The 20,637-nt window shown below is 45.3% G+C and overlaps 1 protein-coding gene across 1 annotated transcript in view; it reads right to left on the bottom strand.

Annotated features, from left to right (window-relative positions):
* LOC115482058 (complement receptor type 2-like) overlaps positions 1 to 20,637 on the bottom strand; it is a gene marked incomplete at its 3' end in the record, with an annotated part of 504,947 nt that overhangs the window by 416,700 nt on the left and 67,610 nt on the right. Inside the window, exon 16 of the mRNA XM_030221619.1 lies at positions 15,094 to 15,290. Coding sequence (XP_030077479.1) covers positions 15,094 to 15,290 — 197 coding nt within the window. The remainder of the gene's footprint in view (positions 1 to 15,093; positions 15,291 to 20,637) is intronic.

The following is a 20,637-nucleotide window of genomic DNA, read 5'->3' as shown; positions in this document are numbered from 1 at the left end:
AAGGGGCATGCCCATGGGCAGGGAAATGGGCATTTTATGGGCGTTCCCAAATTTACGCACGTTGTTATAGAATATGGACCAGTCCACGTAAATCTACGCGCAGGGATTTATGCCACATTTTCATTGGTGTAAATGGAGCTGCATAGTTGTAGGCGCTGGGATATCAACTAAGTGTACTCTACATACCGTGCCTAAATCTTATAGAATACGCCTAGGCGGAAATGTTTTCCGCATGGATTTTTTAAAGCGCCATATATGGAATCTGGCCCTGTGTGTCTGGAACATACCTCTCCAGAGCAGGCCAAAATACAAATGGGTGGCGGTAAGTGCTCCCCACTCCCCCAAAATAGCAATTGAAAGTACAACCCCACACGGATCTACTTCACTAAAGTTAAGAGACATCTCCCAATGAAAACGTGAAGATTCAACAACACTCTTTATGCATCCACTCTGTAGCCCCCCCATTACCTCTCCGCTCTCATCTCTCCCTACATTCCTCCCCGTGAACTCCGCTCGCTGGACAAATCTCTCTTGTCGTCCCCCTTCTCCTCCACTGCTAACTCCAGGCTTCGTTCCTTTTCCCTCGCGGCACCTTATGCCTGGAATAGACTTCCTGGACCTATTTGTCTAGCTCCATCTCTACCTGTTTTCAAATCTATGCTGAAACCCCACCTTTTCACTGCTGCTTTTTAGCTCCTAGCCACTACTCAATTGCCCTCCCCTTGTCCCTTCCTTCCTTCTCACCCATTACTTCCCTCACCCGTAACTGTCTTGTCTGTCTGTATTATTTAGATTGTAAGCTCTTTTGAGCAGGGACTGTCTCTTTGTATCAGGTGTTCAGCGCTGCGTGCGTCTGGTAGCGCTATACAAATGCTAATAATAATAATAATAATTGAGGGAGGAAAGGGATCTCATCCTACTTTGGCAACTGGAACACAAATTTCTTAGAAGCACACAGTGAAAAAGTCATCACTGATCCCAAAAACCTCCCAATGAGGGTTTATTTGTATTTTTTTTTAAACGTTTTTACATGCAAATCAATCATACCCTGTTTAGGTTTCTTTAAAGCCCATCTGGCAATATCCCCCCCAAAAAAAAATGGAAAACACTGGGACTTACCTTAATCATGCAGTGTCCATATAACAGCCATGATCTTTTAGCTCAACTCAGTGTGGTCCCGACAGACCCCTTTTGCAGTAGCTTCTTCAGGAAACCAACTGGTACAGGCTGCGCTGTCTGACCGCAAACATGGCTGCTCCACTGTTGCTGAAGAGCAAAACACCTGTTTTGTCACTACTAACAGTAAACTGATGTGAGCCACGATTGAAAGCTAAGAGGTGCATTTTCAAAGCACTTAGACTTACAAAGTTGCATAGTAACCTGTGTAAGTCTAAGTGCTTTCAAAATGAGCCCCTTTAAGTCTTAATTTATCATGATATTATGAATTAAAAGCATATGTTTTGGGGAAGGTGATAAGTGGACCGATGAGGAGCCAAAAGCACATTAGGAGTTTTAGAGCTTGTGTCTCTTGACAAATGAAATGGTGCCGGTTCATACATTGAGCTACTGAGGTCCATTAGCGAATGAAGATTATGGAAATGATCTAGTTGTTGAACAATTTAGAAATACAACTGTAAGAGTTATAAGGGAAGACATCATATGATTTATGATTGGCGCTGGGCATAAGTTTGTATTTAATAGATGAGTCTATAAAGCCCCCGTCCCTTAAATGAGATTAAATACTTGGAGTCTGCATGATTAAGATAAGTCCCAGTGTTTTGCATTTTTTTGTTGGGATATTGCCAGATGGGCTCTAAAGAAACCTACAAGAGGACCTTGGGAGACTGGGTGTCTCAATGGCGGATGACGTTTAATGTGAACAAGTGCAAAGTGATGCATGTGGGAAAGAGGAACCCAAACTATAACTACGTCATGCAAGGTTCAGCGTTGGGAGTCACGGACCGAGAAAGGGTTCTAGGTGTCGTCGTTGATGATACTTTGAAAACTTCTGCTCAATGTGCTGCTGCGGCTAGGAAAGCAAATAGAATGTTGGGTGTCATTAGAAAAGGGATGGAAAACAAAAATAAGGATATTATTCTGCCATTGTATCGCTCCATGGTGTGACCGCACCTCGAGTATTCTGTTCAATTCTGGTCGCCACACCTTAAAAAAGATAGTGGAATTGGAAAAGGTGCAGAGAAGGGCGACAAAGATGATACAGGGGATGGGACGGCTTCCCTATCAGGATAGGCTGAAGAGGCTGGGGCTCTTCAGCCTGGAAAAAAGGCGGCTGAGGGGAGATATGATAGAGGTCTATAAGATAATGAGTGGAATGGAACGGGTCGATGTGGAGCGTCTGTTTACGCTTTCCAAAAATACTAGGACAAGGGGGCATGCGATTAAGCTGCAGTGTGCTAAATTTAAAACGAATCGGAGGAAATTTTTCTTCACTCAACTCATAGTTAAACTCTGGAATTCACTGCCGGAAAAGGTGGTTAAGGCGGGTAACTTAGCGGACTTCAAAAAAGGGTTGGACGGCTTCCTGGAGGAAAAAGCCATAGAATGTTATTGAATGGACGAGGGAATAATACAGTATTTCTAGGATGGGTGGGACAAATTGCTTGTTCTTTTGGCCGCTGTCGGTGACAGGGTGCTGGGCTTGATGGACCCTTGGTCTGTCCCAGCATGGCGATGCTTATGTACTTATGTAAACAGGGTATGATTGATTTGCATGTAAAAACATTTTTTGAAAAACTTAAAAAAAAATACAAATAAACCCTCATTGGGAGGTTTTTGGGATCAGTGATGACTTTTTCACTGTGTGCTTCTAAGAAATTTGTGTTCCAGTTGCCAAAGTAGGATGAGATCCCTTTCCTCCCTCAATAAAGAGTGTTGTTGAATCTTCATGTTTTCATTTACGTTTTTGGCTATTTTTTATCCGCTGCGGTAAAAGGGGCCTTAGCGCGCGGTAAAAACGGCCACCGCCGCTATTTCAGGGCCCCTTTTACCACAGCTTAGTAAAAAGTAGGGTTACCATATGTCCGGATTTACCCGGACATGTCCGGGCAACCGGATGGGTTTTGCCAATCTGCCCGTTTGTCCAGAAATCCGGACAAATGGGCAGATTGCTAGCCTCCCCTCCCCTTACTACTGCCCTGGTGGTCTAGTGACCTCTTCCGCCTTCGGGGCAGGAAAGAGCCCCCTCTTTCCTGCCCGGAGCGCTTCCCTGCATGCATCCTGCCATCCTGTTGGTGATCTCGGCGCCAATTCAAAATGGCCGCCAAGAGTTGAAGTGACCTTGCGAGACTTCAACTCTCAGCGGCCATTTTGAATCAGCGCCGAGATCACCAACAGGATGGAAGGATGCATGCAGGGCAGCGCTCCGGGCAGGAAAGAGGGGGCTCTTTCCTGCCCCGAAGAGGTCACTAGATCACCAGGGCAGTAGTAAGGTAAGGGGAGTGGGGTGACGGAGAGGGGGGGGTGATGGGGTGCGTGACAGGGGGGAGGGGAAAATGTGACAGGGGGCGGAGTGAGGGTGTGAAAGGGGGCGGAGCATGTGTCCTCCTTTTTGGGGGGACAAAATATGGTAACACTAGTAAAAAGGCCCCTTAATGCCTCCAAAGAAAAGGGTGGTGGCAACTTTCCTGACTTTTATACATACCACAGAACCTCATCGGCGCATTATAGACTCCGTTGGTTATCTGATGCTAAAGTAGATTGTGATGCAATTTGGTTACAACTGCAATGAGACATACTGTTCCCTATCCCTATAGCGAAGGGCGACTAAATGATAGCGGGGATGGGACGACTTCCCTATGAAGAAAGACTAAGGAGGCTAGGGCTTTTCAGCTTGGAGAAGAGACGGCTGAGGGGAGACATGATAGAGGTATATAAAATAATGAGTGGAATGGAACGGGTGGATGTGAAGCGTCTGTTCATGCTTTCCAAAAATACTAGGACTAGGGGGCATGCGATGAAACTACAGTGTAGTAAATTTAAAACAAATCGGAGAAAATTTTTCTTCACCCAACGCGTAATTAAACTCTGGAATTCGTTGCCGGAGAACGTGATGAAGGCGGTTAGCTTGGCAGAGTTTAAAAGGGGGTTGGACGGTTTCCTAAAGGACAAGTCCATAAACCACTACTAAATGGACTTGGGAAAAATCCACAATACCAGGAATAACATGTATAGAATGTTTGTACGTTTGGGAAGCTTGCCAGGTGCCCTTGGCCTGGATTGGCCGCTGTCGGGGACAGGATGCTGGGCTCGATGGACCCTTGGTCTTTTCCCAGTGTGGCATTACTTATGTACTTCTTAGGTTATTCCATCACATATTACTGATTTTAAATTATATTTAGACACTGTCACGTGTAGAACGATTATGTTCAACTAGTCTTCAAAAACCATAATTAAGTGAGACGGGATCCGAAAGGCTTGTCCTGACTGAGGAGCTGCTCCGATAAGCAGTGACTGATCAGTGTAAATTGAATCACTGAATGATTCTCTTTGGACACAGATCCTGTCTGTTCTGTGTACATATTATGCCGTCTTTACTTTCAGTTACATAATGTCTGTTGACTCTGCTCCCAGGCACTTTCCGCCCTGTTTTATGTCGATAAGAAACTTGCACTGCTTGTTTTTGGCAGAAAGGTGATATCTATGTTAAGTTTTCCATCAGAAGTAATAAATGTTTTCATTACTTGATTGGGTAAACACTGGTTGCCATCTGACCTTATAAATGAACCTAACACAATGTTATGTTTAGATGTCTAGATTCGCTTTATGTTTGTAATGAGGATTGCTATCAATTTTACTCGTGCGTCTTATGTAAATTTTGATTTTATGTGGAATTATATTTTATGTATATTTATGTAGCTCATGCCTTTGCATCGGTAGTTCAAAGTGAGTCACAGGTACGATAGGTATTTATGTTTTATTTGTTTTATACCACTGTGAGGGAGTGAGTGACGTCAGTGCAGGAAACTGAGGGAGTGAGTGACGTAGGTGCAGGAAACACTCCCTCACAGGTGTAGTTGGACTCTGGAACTCGTTGCCGGAGAATGTAGTGACGGCAGCTGGCCCTATGGAGGTTAAGGGGTTTTTTGACAGATTCCTGCAGGAAAAGTCCATTGAACATTATTAAATATATATATATATTTTTTTTTTTGGGGGGGGGGGGAGGTTGCTGGGTTCTTGAAGCCTGGGTTGGCCGCTGTTGGAGACAGGATGCTGGGCTTGATGGACCCTTGGTCTTTTCCCAGTATGGCGGTGCTTATGTGCTTATGTTTTCATGTCAAAGATAACGTTTTTTTTTAACCAGTAGTGAATAAAGCCTTCAACTTGACAATGGTCTGCTTTTTTTTTTTTCCTGGCTAACTCTGCTGCCCGTCTCATCTTCCGCCAGGGTCGCTTTACTCATACTACCCCTCTCCTCAAGACCCTTCACTGGCTCCCTATCCGTTTTCGCATCCTGTTCAAACTTCTTCTACTAACCTATAAATGTACTCACTCTGCTGCTCCCCAGTATCTCTCCACACTCGTCCTTCCCTACACCCCTTCCCGTGCACTCCGCTCCATGGCTAAATCCTTCTTATCTGTTCCCTTCTCCACTACTGCCAACTCCAGACTTCACACCTTCTGTCTCGCTGCACCCTACGCCTGGAATAAACTTCCTGAGCCCCTACGTCTTGCCCCATCCTTGGCCACCTTTAAATCTAGACTGAAAGCCCACCTCTTTAACATTGCTTTTGACTCGTAACCACTTGTAACCACTCGCCTCCACCTACCCTCCTCTCTTCCTTCCCGTTCACATTAATTGATTTGATTTGCTTACTTTATTTATTTTTTGTCTATTAGATTGTAAGCTCTTTGAGCAGGGACTGTCTTTCTTCTATGTTTGTGCAGCGCTGCGTACGCCTTGTAGCGCTATAGAAATGCTAAATAGTAGTAGTAGTAGTCTCTTGTAACCAGAGCTAATATTGTGATGTCATAATGCCTCAGGCCACCAATAAGAGCCAACCTCATCAGTGATGTCACAATGGCTTGATTGTCCTATACTTGGCTTACTTTTATTACATAGCTCTTTGAGCAGGGACTGTCTTTCTTCTATGTTTGTGCAGCGCTGCGTACGCCTTGTAGCGCTATAGAAATGCTAAATAGTAGTAGTAGTAACCATATTGGATGTTGCAAACTATTTGCATTGGTGTTTCCAGTGGAAGAGGCAATATCACTCCTCAGCACTCCTCACCCCCCCATTTGCAAAATACATAGTGGTCACCAGCGTTCTACAAGGCCACATTTAGCATTACGACTGTAGTTTTGAAGACCCTGCGAGGTATTGGACTAGCATCCTGACTATATTCTATTTCTAGCCCTTTAATTGGAGAGAACTTTTCCCACTTTAGAACTAGTAGGTGTAGAGGGCTTGCATCCAAAAACTAAGAAGAGTTTCCCAGCAATGTTGAAATAGTCCTTTCAGGAAAGGCTTGTTTACTGCCCTGTCATTTCCCGATTCTCCACAGGCCAGTAAGCGCCTTGTCTACTGCAGTCACAGCTTCTATGACAACCTATTCATTAAAATCAGGTATCAAGAGACTAGAGGCAGGTCTGATGCACTGAAGGGTTTTTCTGTGTCTGTTGGAAAACATGGAAACAGATAAATGACTAGATTCTATATATGGCGCCTGAAAAATCCACGCAGTAAAAAAAATACGCCTAGGCGTATTCTCTAAAGTACGCCTACATTTTATACAATTGGCATACATTTCCACGCGGTATCTAGAATAGGCCGAACGCCTCTCCACGCGACCAAATTTGGTCAGGCCTATTTAGGCCATGTTTTACTTGTTGTAAATCGCGACACCTAAATTAGGCGCAGAGTGGGTGTATTCTATAACAAACGTGCATAGATTTTAGAAATGCCCATTCCAGCCCCTTAACCACGCCACCTTTTCAACGATGTGACTTAGAATTTACATGCACCACGTTAGGGGCCCTTTTGCTAAGCCGCATTGGCGCCTACACGCGCACAACGCGCATCAAATTGGAACTGGCGCCCGGCTACTGCGTGGTCCAGGCAGTAATTTCATTTTTTTAATGTACATCTGCTACGCACGCTGGAAAATATATTTTATTTTCCGGCACACGGCGCTAACCAGGCGGTAATCGACATTGTACATGCCTAGACGATTACCGCCCGGTTAACGCTTGAGGCCTTACCGCTAAGTGAATGGGTGCCGGTAAGGTCTCAGACCCAAAATGGACGCACGCCGATTTTTATTTTGCCGCACAGACATTTTTGGCCATTTTTTACAGGCATGCTGAAATGGGTTTGCGTGCGTCCAAAACACGCGCCTACACTAGCGCAGGCCATTTTTCAGTGCACCTTAATAAAAGGATTCCTTAGGGAATTGTGCATGTAAATCTCAATTATTGCCAATTAGTTCTGATAATTGCTTGTTAACATCCAATTAACAGCACTGATTAGCTAGTTAACAATTAAGTTACATGCATTGTTGTCGAATACACTTGGATTTCTGCGAGGAAATACAGAATTTTGGGGAAAGGACATATGGCCTATCTAGTCTCTCCATCCACAACCATCTGCTACTGTCTGCTATCTCCCTCTCTCTCTTAGCGATCCTCTGTGCTTGTCCCTTGCTTTCTTGAATCCGGATACAGTCGTCCTCTCCACCAGGCGGTTGTTCACACATCCATCACCCTTTATATCCTTAGATTAGTCCTCCTGAGTCTGTCTTCTTTCACATTCATCCTATGCCCCACATTCTTTTTAGTTGAAGGAGGCCCGCTTCCAGCGCATTTATGCCACAGAGGTATTTAATCCTCTCTATCTTATTTATTTACTTCCTGTTTGAAGAAATTCACCCAAGGTAGTGCACAACAAGATCAATCTGGGCATAGGCAACAGACAACATCAACAGAAAAAATATTCAGGAAACAACAGGCAATATGGCATAATATGCTGCTGTCTATAATTAAGTTTTATTTCAGGTGTACTGCACTATTTCCCATCCCCCAAAACTCTCTTTTTCCTATCAGCCACATGAAGGAATTTCTGGCTTGTCACATGCTCTGATGGGGTCTCATGTTGCTAAGGCAATTCAGATACCTGGTATATCCTGTTACAAAAGTGAGTTACAGGTATGGCAAGGACCAATTGCAAGCTTCCAACACATATGAAAGTCCCAATTACAAGTCTCCAGCCCATATGCAGCACCTATGATTGGTCCAGGGTAGAGGAGAGGTGGATGCTCACAACAGCCTATAAAACCACGCTGCAGACAAAGGAACTCTGAGAAAAACTAGGCATGGAGAGAGAGTTTCAGATCCGTCCAATGGCCTATGTTTTTCCCAAAGGGGTCTGCTTCCCCCCCCCCCCCTCGTACCTGATAGAATTGAATTCTCTATAGCTATGAATCTTTCTTTCATTCATTCTTTCTGTCTGTGCCTTCTCTCTGCTTTCTCTCTGTTCTGTGACCTTTTTGTGAGGAACAAACTTTCTTCCTCCTTTCTCTCTTCTTTATCTAATTAGTCTAATTACTTATAATTACCAGCGTTACTGATGTTAGATTTTGTGTTTGTTATAACTTGAAACTGATGTCTGATGCTGTGATGATGGGTGAGTAATTAAAAAGACTTTTAATTCTCTCTAATTCCTGTACAATTTTTTAGAATTCGTAAGTGTTTTCGCGAATAGCAAACCAAACGCAGCCTAGAACAAAATCACAAAAACAAAAAATCCTTTCTTCTACAAACTGCAAGGTACTCGATGTAATACTATGTTCCTGTAAAATGCAAAACAATGAGAAAGGGAAAAAGCCTCTGCACCCCGACCTCCACCCAATATATATTTTTAGGGTATGGAGGAAATAACATGGGCCAAACGTTCTTCATCGGTATTAAAAAAAAAACCCTATTCTCTTTAGATCTTGCTAAAAACTTCACAGGAAAATCATGTTTCTCATGGATCCCCCCCAAAAAAGAAAGAAGTGAAAAAGAACACTTAGGTTTGAACTTCTAGGTTAATAGCAGACACAAACGTGCAGGAAAAGTCGGTCACACTGACTGTGGCCAAAGTTTTGCTACCGTGGGCTGTCTCAAGCCGTGCATGACCAATCAGTAACACTGAGCACAACGCGTCGTCAATACACCAGGATACGCAGTGAAAGATCTTAATAGACAGCATAGGGGCCAATAATCAGCTAGCAGCGGTGGACGTTTTGCTGACCACTGCCGGTGTTGTTATTCCCGGGTATTCAGTGCTGGGTCATGTCCAGATTTTCACATCAAATACCTGGTTTATGCAGAGCCAGTAGATAAGTACATAAGTATTGCCATACTGGGAAAGACCAAAGGTCCATCGAGCCCAGCATCCTGTTTCCAACAGTGGCCAATCCAGGTCACAAGTATCTGGCAGAAATTCAAAGAGTAGCAACATTCCATGTAGAACCCCAGAGAGTAACCAGATTCTAGAATTCTAAAGAATAACAAGATTCCATGCAGAATTTCAAAGTGTAGCAACATTCCAAGTAGAACCCCAAAGAGTAGCAAGATTCTAGAATTCTAAAGAATAACAAGATTCCATGCAGAATTTCAAAGTGTAGCAACATTGCATGTAGAACCCCAAAGAGTAGCAAGATTCCATTCAGAATCCCTAGTACATAAGTACGTAAGTATTGCCATACTGGGAAAGACCAAAGGTCCATCAAGCCCAGCATCCTGTTTTCAACAGTCACAAATACCTGGCAAGATCCCAAAAAAGTACAAAACATTCTATACTGCTTATCCCAGAAATAGTGGATTTTCCCCAGTCCATTTAATAATGGTCTATGGACTTTTCCTTTAGGAAGCCGTCCAAACCAAGCCAGCTCATGCATATGCAGTTAAGTCGATATTCTAATCTTAAGTGGCTATGTCTTAGCGTGTAAAGGGGTCCTTGTACTAAGCTGTGGTAAGAGGGGGCCCTGTGCTAGCGGCATAGGCCGTTTTAGACACTTGCCAGTGGCCCCTTTTACAGCAGCGGCTAAAAAGCCCATAAAGAGAAGGGCGACGAAAATGATAAAGGGGATGGGACGACTTCCCTATGAGGAAAGGCTAAAGTGGCTAGGGCTCTTCAGCCTGGAGAAAAGACGGCTGAGGGGAGAAATGATAGAGGTCTATAAAATAATGAGTGGAGTTGGACGGGTAGATGTGTTTACGCTTTCCAAAAATACTAGGACTAGGAGGCATGCAATGAAGCTACAATGTAGTAAATTTAAAACGAATCAGAGAAACATTTTCTTCATGTGTAATTCAACTCTGGAATTCATTACTAGAGAATGTGGTAAAGTCGGTTAGCTTAGCAGAGTTTTAAAAAGGTTTGGACGGCTTCCTAAAGGAAATGTCCATAGACCATTATTAAATTGGACTTGGGGAAAATCCACTATTTCTGGGATAAGCAGTATAAAATGTTTTGTACTTTTTGGGGGATCTTGCCAGGTATTTGTGACTGTTGGAAACAGGATGCTGGGCTTGATGGACCTTTGGTTTTTCCCACTATGGCAATACTTATGTACTTAAAAGAAATTTACTTGCCATGTGGCCATTTTGAAGGGATCATTTACCACACCCATTGAGGTGGCGGTAAGGGCTCCCGCACTAACCCAGTGGTAGCCCTCTGTGGAAATATTTTTCCAATACTTCCGTTAGAGCTGGATATGTGCGCTGGGGGTGGAATGACTGCCAGTGCCCGTGTTGGGCCAGCGGTAGTTCCGGATTGCCGCACGGCAAGCCCGTTGCCCCGCAGCAACCTTTTAGTAAAAGTTCCCCAATGAAAGGACTGTGATTTATGCGGTTACCCTGGACGATTAAATGCTGATTATTGTTTTACTGTTCTGGGATCTCGCCAGGTACTTGTGACCTGGATTAGACACTGTTGGAAACAGGATACTGGGCTTGACGGACTTTCGGTTTGTCCCAGTATGGCAACTCTTGTGTTCTTAACTAACCACTGATGACTCCGCTCCTGGAAGGCCCCCAAAACAGCCAGCATTTGCTTAGGTGCTAATAAACAAATAAAGTCACTGTTGTTTTCTGGAGTGCACAGTAAATATTTCCGTACAGCTCAACCAATTCAAGAAAACAACAAGGGAACTGTGCAAAAGCCAAGACGGAAATTGTGTTTGGTTACTCATTTATTACAATAGTTTAACACAGGTGACTTTCCAACCAGTACCTTGGCTTGTAGTTCACCAATTCTAATAAATAATTAACCAAACTTCTGGTCTGCTCCCCCATCTTCACATTAATTGAACCGGTTGAAAAGGCAAAAGTTAATATTTGTTTCAGTAGAGAGGGCATGGGCTCGGAGGTTCACAAGGGCATTCAGCTGCCAGTTAAGTGCAATGATTCCACCTATTGCATAGCTCTATAACATCATCTGTACTGGGCAGGAAACAAATATTGGGGTTGATATTCAGACGATAGTGGTGAGCATTGTTTTTAATGCATTCACTGTCACCAGCTAAATTAGACCCAGATGTTCAGGGCTGGGCCATATCCGGATGCCAGCAGTGACTATCTAGGCCAGTGGTTCTCAAAAGCTGGTCCTGTAGGCATCCCAGCCAGTCAGGTTTTCAGGATACCGGAAATGAATATTCATCAGAAAGATTTACATGCACTGATTCCATTACATACAAATCTCTCTCATGAATATCCATTGTGGGTATCCTGAAAACCTGACTGGCTGGGGTGTCTCCAGGACCAGGACATTAACAGTGCCCAGATGTTTTGCAGGTGCGGCCAATGTTCACTGCAGTCGATAATACACTGAAACCTGCTCGGTGTGGTGCTGCGGCTAGGAAAACGAATAGAATGTTGGGTATTATTAGGAAAAGTATGGAAAACAGGTGGGAGGATGTTATAATGCCGTTATATCGCTCCATGGTGCAACCGCACCTTGAGTATTGTGTCCAATTCTGGTCACCGCATCTCAAGAAAGATATAGCAGAATTGGAAAAGGTGCAGCAAAGGGCGACTAAAATGATAGCGGGGATGGGACGACTTCCCTATGAAGAAAGACTAAGGAGGCTAGGGCTTTTCAGCTTGGAGAAGAGACGGCTGAGGGGAGACATGATAGAGGTATATAAAATAATGAGTGGAGTGGAACAGGTGGATGTGAAGCGTCTGTTCACGCTTTCCAAAAATACTAGGACTAGGGGGCATGCGATGAAACTACAGTGTAGTAAATTTAAAACAAATTGGAGAAAACTTTTCTTCACCCAACACGTAATTAAACTCTGCAATTCGTTGCCAGAGAGCGTGGTGAAGGCAGTTAGCTTGACAGACTTTTAAAAGGGGTTAGACTGTTTCCTAAAGGACAAGTCCATAAATCCACAATTTCAGGAATAACATGTCTAGAATGTTTGTACGTTTGGGAAGCTTGCCAGGTGCCCTTGGCCTGGATTGGCCGCTGTCGTGGACAGGATGCTGGGCTCGATGGACCCTTGGTCTTTTCCCAGTGTGGCATTACTTATGTACTTTTATGTACCTGCATAGCCACATTTTGTGCAGTCTTACCTGGCAGAAACCCAAAGAGTAGCAAGATTCCATTTAGAATCCCAAGTACATAAGTGTTGCCATACTGGGACAGACCAAAGGTCCATCAACCCAGCATCCTGTTTCCAACAGTCACAAATACCTGGCAAGATCCCAAAATAGCTCAATGCATTTTATGCTGCTTATCCCAGAAATAAGCAGTTGATTTTCCCCAAGTCCATGTTAATAACGGGCTATGGACCTTTCCTTTAGGAAGCCATCCAAACCTTTTTAAACCCCACTAAGCTAACTGCTTTTACTACATACTCTGGCGACGAATTCCAGAGTTTAATTCCATGTTGAGTGAAGAAAAATTTTCCAATTCGTTTTAAATTTACTACATGGTAGCTTCATCGCATGCCCCCTAGTCCTAGTATTTTTGGAAAGAGTAAACAAACGATTCACGTCTACCCGTTCCACTCCACTCATTATTTTATAGACCTCTATCATATCTCCCCTCAGCCGTCTTTTCTCCAAGTTGAAGAGCTCTAGATGCTTCAGCCTTTCCTCATAGGGAAGTCTTCCCATCCCTGGTTAGCTATGGGAGAGCTGGCACTGAATACCTCCGGTGCACGCATAACTCCTGGTGAGTGTTGCAGCACTCCTATGGGAAATTTCAACGATACTGTCCAATTAAGTGCTGCTGAATATTCATTTATTTATTTATTTATTGCATTTGTATCCCACATTTTCCCACCTATTTGCAGGCTCAATGTGGCTTACACAGGCCTGTTATGGCATTGCCATTCCAGGGTAAAGGATACAATTGGTGTTACAAAAGATCAGGGGTAACAAAAAGAACTGATCAAAAAGTTATAGAAAGAAGACTTTCAGGGGAGGGTGAAGTGATGAATATCCCCTCTCAAGACTGAAGGGGGGCAGACTCAAGAAAAATGTCAGGAAGTATTTTTTCACGGAGAGAGTGGTGGATGCTTGGAATGCTCTCCCACAGGAGGTGGTGGAGAGGAAAACGGTAACGGAATTCAAAAATGCGTGGGATAAACATAAAGGAATCCTGTTCAGAAGGAAAGGATCCTCAGGAGCTTAACCGAGATTGGATAGCAGAGCCGGTAGTGGGAGGCGGGGCTGGAGGTTGGGAGGTGGGGATAGTGCTGGGCACACTTATACAGTCTGTGCCAGAGCCGGTGGTGGGAGGCGGGGCTGGTGGGTGGGAAGCGGGGATAGTGCTGGGCACACTTATATGGTCTGTGCCAGAGCCGGTGGTGGGAGGCAGGGATAGTGCTGGGCAGACTTATACAGTCTGTGCCAGAGCCGGTGGTGGGAGGCGGGGCTGGTGGGTGGGAAGCGGGGATAGTGCTGGGCAGACTTATATGGTCTGTGCCAGAGCCGGTGGCGGGAGGCGGGGCTGGTGGGAGGCGGGGATAGTGCTGGGAAGACTTATATGGTCTGTGCCAGAGCCGGTGGTGGGAGGCGGGACTTGTGGTTGGGAGGCGGGGATAGTGCTGGGCAGACTTCTACGGTCTGTGCCCTGAAAATGACAGATACAAATCAAGGTCAGGTATATACAAAAAGTAGCACATATGAGTTTATCTTGTTGGGCAGACTGGATGGACCGTGCAGGTCTTTTTCTGCCGTCATCTACTATGTTACTATTATTAACCTGCTCTGCGTGATTTACCCGGGCAGCAGAGTTAAATCCTTTCAAACGTTGGACCCGTGATTAACAATAATGTAATTTGGACATTAGCACATGTGAAAACTTCCTTTCTCCTCCCTATTTGTGTTTCAGCTCTATGACTAATCCAGTAGGGCTCTCAGCTGACTCCATGTTCCAGAGAAGGTCGATCCAGTCCTGGTTTTCTCCCTTCTGCCTGTACTGAAGTGCCTCCCTTGTAGATTAACAGATATCAGGAGCATCACACATCCTTTTGCGTCCCCACCACTGTGGCCACTGCACAGGACATGATAGGGAGCGATTTTTGTGATCCCGTCCCCCTTCCACCAGGGACGCTGAGAGAGGGGGCAGGGGGGACAAAATTCCCCGGGCCCGGGCCTCCAGGGGGGGCCCAGCGCCGCAGTCCCCTCCACGCGCCCCCCTCCGTCCACCACCGGGCCGGGCCTCCCTGAATTCAAATCATAGCGCCTCATCTCGACCTCGCTCCGTGTGAAAGAAGCGCAGCAGCGGCAGTCTGCAGATCGCCTCCCTTCGGGCCTTCCCTCCCTGTGTCCCACCCTCGTCTGATATAACTTGCATGAGGGAGGGACACAGGGAGGGAAGGCCCGAAGGGAGGCGATCTGCCGACTGCCACTGCTGCGCTTCTTTCACATGGAGTGAGGTCGAGGTGAGGTGCTATGATTTGAATTCAGGGAGGACTGGCCCCGTGGTGGACGGAGGGAGGCAGGTGGAGGGGGGGGCAGCGACAATGATGATGACCTTGGGAGGGGCGGCGGCGGCAGGGCCCCAGGCCTAGCCTACTCTCTCAGTGGTCCTGCCTTCCACACTGTGTGGTTTCATCGCTCAGGAGGGCCCTGACATACCTGTTGTAGCTGCTAAATGCAGCAAGATAAACATTTGCCCAGAGGTGTGAAGAACATTTCTTTGTATTACTTAAATATTTGGAATTATCTACGTATGTTTCACCAGGAACTGCCACCCCAGAACTAATTGTTTCATGGCACTGTTTTGTTGAACAAATATAATAGCTGCCACTTGAGGAGAATGAGTCACGGATATTCTGAGGAAGAAGTGATGTACCAAGTCTTATGCCTCTTACAGGAATTCACTATTTCTTTCATCACTTGTGGGGCGTGGAGGACTACCTGGTGGCCAGCACAGCAGGCTAAAGACCAGGGAAGCCAGGGTTCAAATCCTGGTTCTGCCACTGAAGGTCTTTGTGACCTTGGATGTGACTTGACCCTCATTGCAACCAGGTGTAACTTGCCCCAGCACCTGCCACAAGGGGGTGTGGCAATCACTGCAGGGGCAGGTCCGGTTTCCTTAACAAAATGAGAAGGAGCCGGGATCTTGCCATTGGTGCTAAGGGCTGTCCTTCAGCATGGGAATCAGAAAGCAGAACCACACAGATTTGCAGCAGCCCTGCTGTTCCCTGTGTTTTTCAGTGCTGTAGAGGAAACATTGGAAATGGAAGAACAGCAGAGAATCTGTCTGTCATGCCTGGCGGATAAAAACAGATTGAGGCAGGAAGTATCCTAGTTCTGGGTGGGGGCTACACATGCAGACATGCCAAGACACATACATTCGGCATGTGAAACATGCAGTTGGGCCCCTTCTCCAGCTCACACGCTTAAGGGGTCTGATCTCACACATTGGTGTCCTCCCCTCCTCTCCTGTGTGTTGGGCATCTCTCCCCACCGCCCCCCTTGACTGTAGCACCTCTGTTCCTCTTTGTCTTCCCCCTCCTCCCCTTCTAGTACTTCTGTTCTCTGCGTTCTGCCTTTGCTGAAGGAAGGCCTCTGGAACTGACTGAAGCAGCCTGCTAATGCTGAGGGTGCCTGCACTGCACAGATTAATCATGGCAAGAATAGAATGTTGGGTATTATTAGGAAAGGTATGGAAAACAGGTGTAAGGCTGAATGCTTGTCTTGGATATCCAATTACCTTGCGCTGGCCCCAGGTGGAGATGAGAATTGTATGTAAAGGGCCTAGGGCTCTTCACCTTGGAGAAGAGAGGGCTGAGGGGAGATATGATAGAGGTCTATAAAATAATGAGTGGAGTGGAACAGGTAGTCGTGAATTGTTTACTCTTTCCAAAAATACTAGGACTAGGGGGCAATGAAGCTACAAAGTAGTAAATTTAAAACAAATGGGAGAAAATATTTCTTTACTCAATGTGTAATTAAACTCTGGAATTCATTGCCAGAGAATGTAGTAAAAGCAGTTAGCTAAAGCAGTTAGCTTAGCGGGGTTTAAAAAAGGTTTGGCTAGCTTCCTAAATGAAAAGTCCATAAGCCATTATTAAAATGGACTTGGGGAAAATCCACTGCTTATTTCTAAAACAAGCAGCATAAAATGTATTGTGCTGTTTTGGGATCTTGCCAGGTACTTGTAACCTGGATTGGCTACTGCCGGAAACAGGATACTGGACTTGATGGATCTTTTGGTCTGTCCTTATGTACTTATGACAGCATAATCCATAAAGCATTATATTCAAATCAGCCCCTCTAGCTTGATTGCCATATTCTCTATAGTCCCTTCAGACACTAGTGTCATTTCAGGCCTCACACCTCTGCTTCCTCCCCCTAAGTGTAGTGTGAGCCTGTAATTTCCTAGGGAGAGGATATTGTAGAGTTAACAGTTGGCATGATCTTTACCTGCAATTATTTTTATGTTTTCTGTTTTTCTAGCCTAAGGATAAGGACAGACTGCAGGAGTCCCAACACTGCCATCTGCAGGCTGTGTTTTGTATATTCTGCTAGAAAAATAAAAATGATAAGAAATGTCAATCTTTAGGAAATACCCAGAAGATCCTAAATGAGGGGGAGGGATCTAGCCCTGTTGCTTATCATATCAGAAAACAAAACTGAAAACTTATTTATTTGTTCAGGCTCACTTGTGATTTAATGATGCAGTGATATTAAAGACGGGATGTTAACAGGTTGTCATAGTCCCACTGTGACTCTGGATCCAGGGCCGTGCTGTTGGCGGGAGGAGTCGTTCGTCGCTGTTCAGGAAGCATCGCGAAACCCGCATCGTCCAGTCACCAGTGCGCCCCTGAGGTGACGTTGGTAGCCGCTCCTGATGCTACCTTGCTTCCTGTGGGTGCTGAGACACCTTCTCCCTCCTGCACTGACCCCGCTTGGATTGCCGACTCATCTCCTGTTTCTGTGTTTGAGGTGGTTCCTGTGTCCATGTGGGTTCCTGAGAAACCTCCAGCTTCTACTACTACTACTATTTATCATTTCTATAGTGCTACAAGGCATACGCAGCACTGTACACCATACACAAAAAAGAGACAGTCTCTGCTGAAAGAGCTTATAATCTAGATAAGACAGGAAAACAGACAGAACAATTAAGGGTAAGGTAGCAAAGAGGTGAGGATAAAGGACAGGGCAAGTGAGTAATGGTTAGGAGTCAAAAGCAGAGTTAAAGAGGTGGGCTTTAAGTCTGGACTTGAAAACGGCCAAAGACGGGGCTAGACGTACAGGCTTGAGAAGTCTATTCCAGGCGTGAGGTACAGCAAGATAAAAGGAACGGAGTCTAGAATTAGCAGTAGGGGAGAAGGGGACGGATAAGAGAGATTTTTCTACAGAATGGAGTACTCGAGGGGGGGGGGGCGTAGGGAGAGATGAGAGTGGAGAAGGTACTGGGGAGCGGCAGAGTAAATGCACTTATAGGTCAATAAGAGAAGCTTGAACTGAATACGGAAATGAATAGGGATAGCTTCTGTGTGTGTGTGGTTCTGGCTATTCCTGAGCTTTCGTGGCACTGCTCTGTTCTTGCCAACTCTAGTTCCAGTCAGTGGCGTAGCCAAGGGTGGGCTTGGGTGGGCCCAGGTCCACCCACTTTGGGTTCAGGCCCACCCAGTAGCAGCATACCTATGATGTGGCTGGCAGGGATCCCCAAGCCCCACCAACTGAAAACTCCCAACAAGTGTCCCTCCTGCGTACCTTGTAAGTAGCAGATCTTCGCCTGCAGTGAGCAGTGACATACATACTGCTTGCATCGGCTCCACAGCCTTACCTCTGATGTGTTTCTGCCTAGGTGGAAACAGGAAGTTGCATCAGAGGGAAGGGTGCGGGGCCAACATGAGCAGTGTGTATTAGTTGCTGCTCGCTGCTGGTGAAAATCTGCTATTTAAAAGGTATACGGGAGAGGGGGGATGTTTGAGATACCAAATGGCATGCAGGCGAGAGAAGGAGAGACCAAGAGACATATTTTCAAAGCACTTAGCCTTCTAAAGTTCCATAGAAACCTATGGAACTTTGGAAGGCTAAGTGCTTTGAAAATATGCTTCCAAATCACCTGTGGGACAGGGCGAGGTTCTTTTGCCCACCCAACTTGGACCCAGGCCCACCCAAAATTGGGTGTCTGGCTACGCCCCTGGTTCCAGTACTGTTCTGGAAGTAGACCCAGTCTGCATACCAGAGGTTAGTCTATCGTAGGCTTCCACACGAACCAAGGGCTCACAACCCAGAAACAAAACACAGGTATTAAGTATGTTTACTTTATATATGTTTACTTGTACCCTGATTAGGAGATAAGTGGGTTATAAATGTAATAAATTAAATAAATTAAAAGGCAGTTGCATTAATTTTTTTAATATAGACATTTTTCTAATGCACACCCCTAATGATTAGATAATCTGATTTGTTTGCATAAACACATTTTGATGGATAAGGTATGTTGGGTTCATTGTGGCATTCGTCAGAACAAGATTTGACCATGCCATATTGTTATTTATTCTATAAGCACTGGGTGAAAATTATTTTTCAGTCTTTGGACCGTGTTACAAAAGTGAGGCAAGTGATTGCACTTACCATGTTTTAAAAGGGAGTATTGGTGTGTAATAAGTCAAAGGCTGTGTAATAAATGCCTGAGGTGTGTCTAACATGTTCCCTGAAGTTACCACACCGAAAAGTTCTTTACTGCACATTCCCTGGGATTCTATATATATATTCTATATATGGTGCCTGAATTTCTGCATGGAATTCAAAGCGTATTGTTTAATAATGCGCATAACTGGGATAAGCAGCATAAAATGTATTGCGCTTTTTTGGGATCTTGCCAGGTATTTGTGACCTGGATTGGCCACTGTCAGAAACAGGATGCTGGGCTTGATGGACATTTCGTCTGTCCCATGTTAACTAGCTAATCAGTGCTGTTAATTGGATGTTAACAAGCAATTATCAGCACTAATTGGTATTAATTGAGATTTACATGCTCAACTGGCTAAGTGTATTCCAGGGGCGTAGCCAGACTTCGGCGGGAGGGGGGTCCAGAGCCCGAGTGAGGGGGCACATTTTAGCCCCCCCTGGCGCTGCCGACCCCCCCTCCACCATTGCCGACCCTGCTGCCGCTACCACCACCACCTTTGACCCCCCCCACCGCCGCCGACCCTCTCGACCCCCCTCCCACCGCCGCCTACCTTTGCAGGCAGGGGACCCCAATCCCTGCCAGCCGAGGTCCTCTTCTTCTGGCGCAAGGCTTTGTTCTGTTTCTGAGTCTGACGTCCTGCATGCTAACCCCCGAATTCTACATATGGCTCCCAAAATTACATTCCCACCCTTGGGCGCTTCTGAGATGCGTATGCAAATAAATTGGATAATGAGCCCTGAGCCGTCAATCATTGGGTGCTAACGACCAATTATTGATGTTAATGGTCACTCATTAAACTTTGCGCACACACCTAGATGCGCGCTATTCTATGAGGTGCGGCACCTATGTCCCATGGCGCATATCTGAAAATAGGGCGTCTCAGAGGCATTCTAAAAAGCTGCACATGGAGTTACAGTATATTGTCCAACCACACCTAACTCGGGTGGTGGCATTTACACCAGGTTTTAGCAGGCATAAGTCCAGCATCCAAAAGTTAGGTACGGGATCCGTGCCAAACCTTAGTCTATATAAGGTGCCACCCTTCATAGAATTGTACTGAGCAATGAATTTTTTTAGCGCCTACATTTTAGCACTGTGTATTGAATTCCCTCCTAAGCGATTAACACCTGCTAGTTACGGAATAGCGCCGGGAACTTACGCACCTGACTTTTAATTATTGGTGCCAAACAACGCGTAAGTGCCAATAGTCTATAATACACACACTAATGGTGTCATAATTTAGGTGCCAGCTTCTGAAATCGCCTTTCACACCTTTAGGGGAACAAAAACGTTCACTGTATGCCATTAACATTTGCCAAGAGTTTGGAATTCGAGACATAAGAAGTCCAGTCCATTTATCCATTAATTAATTAATTAATTAATTAATTTTATTTATTTATTGCATTTGTATCCCACATTATCCCACCTCTTTGCAGGCTCGATGTGGCTTACAATTCTTCATGGATGATGGAGGTAGAAGAGAATATACAATTGGTTCTACAGAGGGTTTTGGGTTACATGGTGGT

This window comes from Microcaecilia unicolor, chromosome 12, assembly GCF_901765095.1.
Source record: "Microcaecilia unicolor chromosome 12, aMicUni1.1, whole genome shotgun sequence".
Lineage (NCBI taxonomy): Eukaryota > Metazoa > Chordata > Amphibia > Gymnophiona > Siphonopidae > Microcaecilia > Microcaecilia unicolor.
This window is presented reverse-complemented; position numbering and strand designations above follow the sequence as displayed.